The sequence below is a fragment of the Impatiens glandulifera genome, chromosome 1, assembly GCF_907164915.1.
Source record: "Impatiens glandulifera chromosome 1, dImpGla2.1, whole genome shotgun sequence".
In the NCBI taxonomy this organism is placed as follows: domain Eukaryota; kingdom Viridiplantae; phylum Streptophyta; class Magnoliopsida; order Ericales; family Balsaminaceae; genus Impatiens; species Impatiens glandulifera.
Window position 1 is genome coordinate 92,207,578 of NC_061862.1, and position 7,992 is coordinate 92,215,569.

General features: G+C 38.5%; 1 protein-coding gene across 1 annotated transcript; it reads right to left on the minus strand.

Annotated features, from left to right (window-relative positions):
- Nucleotides 1-6,079: 6,079 nt before the first annotated feature.
- On the minus strand, nt 6,080-7,572 carry LOC124922259 (putative glycosyltransferase 7). The gene has a single exon (XM_047462995.1). It carries the CDS (start codon nt 7,416-7,418, stop codon nt 6,129-6,131), a length of 1,290 nt encoding a protein of 429 aa, XP_047318951.1. The 5' UTR covers nt 7,419-7,572; the 3' UTR covers nt 6,080-6,128.
- Nucleotides 7,573-7,992: the final 420 nt, after the last annotated feature.

Sequence of the window (7,992 nt, forward strand, 5' to 3'; positions counted from 1 at the left end):
ATAACTGATGTTCAACAGACTTCAGTTCTGGAATCTGTCCATTCTTCAAAAGAATTTTCATCACTTTTTCACTCATATGACCCAACATGCAATGCCACAACTCACTGTTCTTCGAGTCATCAACTACAGCAGCAACTGTTTCTCTGCAAGTTGAAGTCGTGTATAACGTTCCAGTTTTGTGACCTCGAGCAACAACAATTGCTCCTTTAGTCACCTTCCACGCACCATTTCCACAACTGAAATTGTGACCTTCTTCATCAAGTTGTGTAACAGAAATCAGATTGCACATTAAACCTAGAATGTGTCTCACCTTATTAATCTTCCAAACAGAACAATTTGCCATCTTCAATTTGATGTCACCAATGACAACAATATCCAGTGGCTCACCATCTGCGAGATAAACTTTCCCACAGTTTCCAGCCACATAATTCTCCATTAATTCTTTGTGAGCAGTGGAGTGGAAAGACGCTCCTGAGTCCAAAACCCATGAATTTATCGGGCTATCAACAGACAGAAGTAATGCATCAGTGACAAATTCTGTAAAAACGTTGGCTGCATCATTTTTATCATCACCATTTTTCTTCGGTGCTTTGCAGTTCCTCTTTAAATGACCATGTTTACCACAATTCCAGCACTCAAATGTCCGCCCAGACTTGGACTGACTCCTCCTGCTCCTTGACATAGATCTGCTCTTACCTCGGTTGAAATTTCTATCATTACCTCTTCCCCTATTTTCCACATTCAGAGCAGAACCTTTGAATGTTTCACCAGAATTAATTTTACGAACCTCTTCAGCAAGAATACGATCTCTAACTTCAACAAATTTCAGTTTAGCATTTCCAACTGAATTACTAATTGCTGCCCTCATATGTTCCCAACTATTTGGTAGAGATGCTAACAAAATTAGGGCACTAACTTCATCCCCAAAATCAATCTCAATAGATAGCAATTGATTCACAATTGTATTGAATTCATTCAAATGAGTAGTGACAGAAGTACCATCAACCATTCTTAAGTAAAAGAGTCTTTTCATTAAGTGTACCTTGTTGTTAGCAGATGGTTTTTCATACATATCAGAAAGAGCTTTCATCAGACTCATGGTGGTCTTCTCCTTTGCTACATTGTGAGCAACTGTCTTGGCTAGCGTCAATCGGACAACTCCCAAAACCTGTCTATCAAGGAGTTTCCATTTAGCTTCATCCATCTTCTCTGGTTTCTCACTCAAAGGAATATGAAGCTTCTTTCCATAGAGATAATCTTCAATCTGCATTCTCCAGAAGGCATAATCTGTCCCATCAAATGTTCCAATCCCATGTCCTATACTGTTCTCACTTGCCATTGTTTCCAATGCTCAGATCTAGCCTAGCTACTCTGATACCAGTTGTTAGGATTTGTATCTCCCAAATCCGACCAGCTTGAAAGAATCTGTAAAAACACAAGAACACACAAATTTATAGTGGTTCACTCAAATTGAGCTACATCCACTTCAGCCACCACCAGATTTACTATGAAGAAGAAGAAGGAATACAGAGTTTTTGCCTCACACTTTATCTCTCTAGAATTCTGTCTTCATAATGTAAACCCTTAATAATCACATATTTATAGGGTAAACATTCAGGTAATAAACCTAAATAACTTTGGTCAGGCCCAAGCCCAAAACCAAACAAAGAAAACCCAATAAACTCTAATTAACAATGTAGAGTTTATTATAAGTGTAGGCTCCATAACTCAACATGACGAAGTTGTGGCACATGAGGCTTGGGCATATGAGTGAGAGGGGGATGCAAATTCTGGCTAAAGATGATCTTCTGTGTGGGCATAAGATAAAGGATCTTGGGTTTTTTGAACATTGTGTTTTTGGGAAACTACATCGCAGCAAGTTCCTCAAAGCGATTCATAGAACAAAAGACACACTTGATTACATCCACTTTGATTGTTGGGGGTCGTCACGTGTAGAGTCTTTGGGGGGTCACAAGTATTTTTTGTCGTTGATTGATGATTATTCAAGGATGACCTGGATATTCATAATGAAGCATAAGAGTGATGCTTTTAAGAACTTCATGTAGTGGAAGGTATTAGTGGAGAATCAAACTGGGAAGAAGGTCAAGAGGTTACGAACTGATAATGGTTTAGAATTCTGTTGGTCTAAGTTTAATGAGTTTTGCAAGACTGAGGGGATTGCCAAACATTATACGGTTAGGAATACACCTCAGCAGAATGGTGTAGCAGAACGTATGAATCAGACACTACTAGAGAGAGCTCGGTGTATGCTTTCAAATGCTGGGTTAACAAAATGTTTTGGGCTGAAGCAATTAACACAGCATGCTATCTGATTAATCGTGGACCTCACACAGGTATAAATCTGAAAACTCCTTATGAACTGTGGTCTGGGAAGCTTGCTGATTACTCTATTTTGAGAACTTTTGGTTGCACGGTCTACTATCATGTCAATGAGGGGAAGTTAAAGCCAAGAGCAAAGAAGGGAGTATTTATAGGCTATGGGAATGGTGTGAAAGGATATAGGATCTGGTCCCCTTATGAGAGGAGGGTTATTCTGAGTAGTAATGTTGTCTTTGATGAAAATTCCATGCTTAACCCAACTGTGAAGTTCACCATTCCGGTAGATTGTGGTGTCGAGAAACAGGTGGAGCAGGAAAAGACTGAGGCTAGTTGTGAAGTAGAGGAGATTTTTTCTCAACCACTTTTAGCGGCAGATTTTTCAGTTGCTCCATCATCATCTGTAGAACATCAAAATCTAGCTCTTAATCGCCCTAGAAGAGCTAATTTTGGTGTACCTCCTATAATGTATGGCTATGAGGACATGGTTGCCTATGCTTTATAGGTTGCAGAGGAAGTGGATCCTCATGAGCCATCCACCTACAAGGAAGCTGTTACGGGTACTGAGTCTGTCCAATGGCTTGCTTCAATGGGAGATGAGATGGCGTCACTTCAAAATAATCAGACTTGGGAATTAGCTAGAAGACCACCAGGGAGAAAGGTTGTCAATTGTAAATGGTTGTTCAAGAAGAATGAAGGGTTGTCACCAGCTGAGAGGGTCAAGTATAAAGCTAGGTTAGTTGCTAGAGGGTTCAGTCAGAAAGAGGGAGTGGACTATAATGAGATATTCTCACCAGTAGTCAGACATACTTCCATCAGGGTGCTACTTGCTATAGTTGCACATCAGGACCTAGAACTCGAACAGCTAGACGTGAAGACAGCTTTCTTACATGGAGAGTCGGAAAAAGAGATATACATGACTCAGCCAGATGGTTTTCAGGAACCTGGAAAAGAGGAATATGTTTGTAAGTTGAAGAAGTCCTTATATGGATTGAAACAGTCTCCGAGGCAGTGGTATAAGCGGTTCGATAGCTACATGTTTAAGATTGGCTATTCAAGGAGTCTGTATGACAATTGTGTCTACTACAACAAGCTCAAAGATGGTTCCTTCATCTATTTGGTATTGTATGTAGATGATATGTTGCTAGCTGCTGAGAAGAAGTCTGACATTCAAAAGTTGAAGGGACTACTCAGTATAGAATTCGAAATGAAGGATTTAGGTGCTGCTAAGAAAATTCTGGAAATGGAGATCTATAGAGATAGAAGTCATAAGAAGCTATTCTTGTCACAGAAGGGATATATTCAGAAAGTTCTATCGAGGTTTGGAATGGATACTGTTAAGCCCATTGATACTCCTAGTGCTTCAAATGCACATTTGTCTGTAGTATTTGCACCTAAATCATCTCAGGAAAAGGAATACATGTCACATGTTCCTTATGCTAGTGTAGTGGGAAGCTTGATGTATGCTATGGTCTGCACTAAATCGGATCTTGCACATGCTGTTAGTGTTGTCAATAGGTTCATGGGAGACCCTGGTAAGGAACATTGGCAATCTTGCACATGCTGTTAGTGTTGTCAGTAGGTTCATGGGAGACTTTGGTAAGGAACACTGGAAAACAGTGAAGAGGATTTTCCGCTATCTCAGGGGTACATCTGATATTGGTCTCAGTTATGGTGGTGATAGTCAGTGTCTAGTATCTGGTTACTCGGATTTTGACTATGCTGGAGATATAGACAGTAGAAGATCAATGACCGGTTATGTATTCACGCTTGGCGGTTCTGTTGTGAGTTGGAAGGCTACTCTGCAGCCGATAGTAACTTTGTCTACTACTGAGGTAGAATATGTGGCTTTGACAGAAGCTGCTAATGAGGGAATCTGGTTGAAAGGATTGGTTAGTGACTTGGGTCTACACCACGATCAAGTTTCAGTGTACTGCGACAGTTTGAGTGTAATATGCTTAACCAAGGATCAAGTTCACCATGAAAGAACAAAACACATTGATGTGAGGTACCATTTTCTGAGAAGTGAGAAGAGGATCCAGGTAAACAAAGTGGGGACTGTAGACAATCCAGCTGATATGTTTACCAAGCCGGTTCCGCAGAGCAAGTTTCAACACAGTTTGAACTTGCTCAATGTTAGAAGTTGTTGATTGCCCTTGAAGGGGCAAGGCCTGAGGTAGAGCAGGTCACATATGGGCATTCAGTGTAATGCATCTGTTTTGTTTATTTGGGCATTCAGTATAATGCATTTGGCACATCTAGTATTTAAAGTACATCTGGTGCATCTGGCTATCTGGGAAAATATTCAAGTCAAGGTGGAGATTTGTTGGTTTCTTTGCCTAGAATATTCTTTTTTGGGTGTTTGTCTCACATAAGAAGTGAGCAAGAAAAATGTCTTGACCTGGCCCTATAAATAAAGGGTTTGGGTGTTAGTTTTCTCTTGAACTATTGAGTATCTGTAATCCGTGTTAACGATTAAAGTGAAATATTTTTCAGTGGCTCTGCCCGTGGATTAGTCAGCACTTTTGCTGAATACCACGTTAAATCGAGTGTCGCTTTCATTCTGTCTTTTACTATTATTATTATCATTGTTCTCGCATCCGTTATAACAAACTTAATTGAAAAAAAAATAAGTAGGGTTTGCTTCAAATTCTAATTGAAAGAGAATTGACATAATTAATTTCTACATTTTAAAAAAATATAATAAAAATATTTTTAATATGTATTATTTATTTCATTAAAATATTGATTTAACATAAAATTCGTTTCAACATTTAACTTCATATTATTAAATAAAAAAATATATTGACTCAAAATTTTAATTTTTTAAATTCAAAAACAAAATATTTATTCAACATTAACTCGTAAATTAAATATATATATTGGTTAAAATGTAAACTTAAAAACAATTATTGTTTAATCTTGTTTTAGATGATAAAATAATAAATTATTTTGTTTAAAAACATAAAAATTAAATTTAAAATTAAATTCGGAGTTAAAAAAATTAAGATCGAGAAATATAAAATTACACTATATTAAATTACATTACGATTCCAATTAGGCTTGTGAGTAAACCGACCGAACCGCCTAAAACCGAACTAAAGCGCCTGAAACCGAACTAAAAACAAGCCGAACCGATCAATCGAAAAACCGACGGTCTAAAATAGCTTGAACCGAAGTCTTTTGGTTCAGTTTTTCGGTTCATTGTTTGCCAAATCGAATCAAACCGATAAGTTATATTTTTGGGTTTGGGATAATTTTTTGTGTCGATGAAAGAGAAGGAGAGACTCTTCGTCTTCATTCTCATCCTCATTTATTTCCATAAAACCTTTTTCTTTCTAAATTTTACATTATAAAAAATAGTTTTGAGATTTAGGATTAAGCCCAACTAACATTGTTTTATATCATATATCCAAAGAACGTCTTTAAAAAAATTTATAAATTATAAAAAATTCGAACTGTTTTACCAATTTTAAGTTTAGTTATTTTTAAACCGAGCAAACCGAATAAACTAATCAAACCGATCAATAAACCAAAACTGCGATCAATAAACCGAAACTGTCGGTTTGTGATTCAGGCAAACCGACCCCAACGGTTTGGTTGTACATTTTGGTGTATAAACCGACCAAATCGAACCGCTTACAAGCCTAATTCTAATTATTAATACGTTTACTAAGTTTAAACTTAAGAATTGGAATTAACCCGATTATAATTCCAATTATCTATTTTAGATACCTAAACACACCAACAAAAATTACAATCATGAATTATTTTGATTTTACACCTTGTCCTTAACCAACGGTGGATGGAGAGACATAGGATGAGTTCAGTAGATCCGGATGCACAAAACCATAACTCCTGATAACCTGATTATCCGCAAAATTAAGTGCCTTTTGCATACCATCCCAACAACTCGCTCCAGAATAATTCCCATTATGATCACCGCTACACGGCTGACAACCGGTGAAATGCGTTACAAACGGTCGCCGTCGCCGTAGTTCTCTCATCGCCGTCTCATTATACGTATGTGCCATCTTCTCCGACCGCCGCCGCCGTCGCAACAACACATCGCCTTCAAAATATATCCGGTTAATCTCGTCCAACGTCCCCACAATCTCTAACCAATAACCTTCAAAATAATACCCCCCTTCCAAATAAATCTTGTCCGTCCATTTCTTTTCCCCTTTTAGAATCAGATAAACTAAACCCGATTGATCGTCCGATTCTGGAAACATTTTATCAGGTAACGTCGACCGTAGGATTCTTCCCCATTTGTCATAATCAGCGTTTTGTGGACCCATCGCTGCCCAAACTTCGATTAAATCAATCGACCATTGACAATTACGGATGAGTAGAACGCCGGCGTTTAAACTCGTCCAGCTTCGTTTTTCGTAAATTAAATTAGCCCAGCCGTGAACAACAAGGTTATGATCTTTATAACGGTTAAGAGGGAGTTTGAAATCCATATCGGTTATGGCGGCGTCTGAGTCAACCCACCATATCCACTCGGCTTCTGGGTGAGCCAACATTGCGGATCGGATCGCTGGTAATTTTGCCCAGTAAGAATTCATCTTTGGGTGGAGGAGATTATTGTTGTAAAAGATATCATAGCCATGGATTCGGCAGTAATCCACCTTGTTTTTGAAGAACCGGAGTAGGAAATGGTCGCCGATCGGGTTTTTACATGGGCCGGGTTGTGACCCGGTTACCATTACGACGCGACCCGGAGCGAACGAAGGGTTGAGTTGTAGCCATTCTTGCCTTTTCAAATCCCAGTTCTTAACAACTGATTGGCCTCCGATGGAGTAGGATAAATCCGGGTCGTCGTCGTAGAATGATGGGTCGTGAATCGGGTCGTTGGCAATGACAGGGTAGGAGCAGTTATCGGGATTATTTGAAAAGTGGATTCCGGCTAGGAAGTTGTTAATGGGGTCGAAAGAAGAACTAAGAATCCAAATTGTGAGAATAATTATAGAAGTGGCGACGAGGAAGAGAATGGAGGAGTTAATTTTCAACCTCGCCGGAGATTGTTTCTCCATGGACGGCGGCGAGTTGTTCTGAGGAAGCTCCGGGAATCCCATTCTCTCTCTTTCTCTTTGAGGAAGAACTATTACTACTGGGAATTGCGTTAAATTCAGAGTGTACGAAGGTAGACGAAGAACCGTCGGTGGAGAAATGCAAACGACGTCGTATTATTGTCTTTTTGTTGACATCTCATGAAAGTGGAGCAATGGCCGACCTGCCTTGAAGAGACAAACCAAATTAAATGCCATCAGAAAGAGGTCGGGCCTATCTCTGTTCACAGAACTCTACTGATTTATACAGGGTGAGGTCTTTTGCTCACATGTGCTGTTGAACCAAGTATTACATATATGCCTCTATGAGAGGAAACAGGGGAACAGTCAGCATATGTGAGCAAAAGAAGATTTAATTGAATAGATATTCATTTAGTATATATTTTATCACATTTCTAATGATTATTTGAGAAAAAATTATATATATTAGGATAGAAGAAGGTAAAAACTTGATTAATACTTTTTAAGTGGAGTTGATAATATTATTAAACTTGATAACTCTTTATTAAGGTTTAAAATCCATTTATCTTTATCATTAGTTTCATTAGGCCAAATGGTATGAATTTTAAAAAAAAATTCA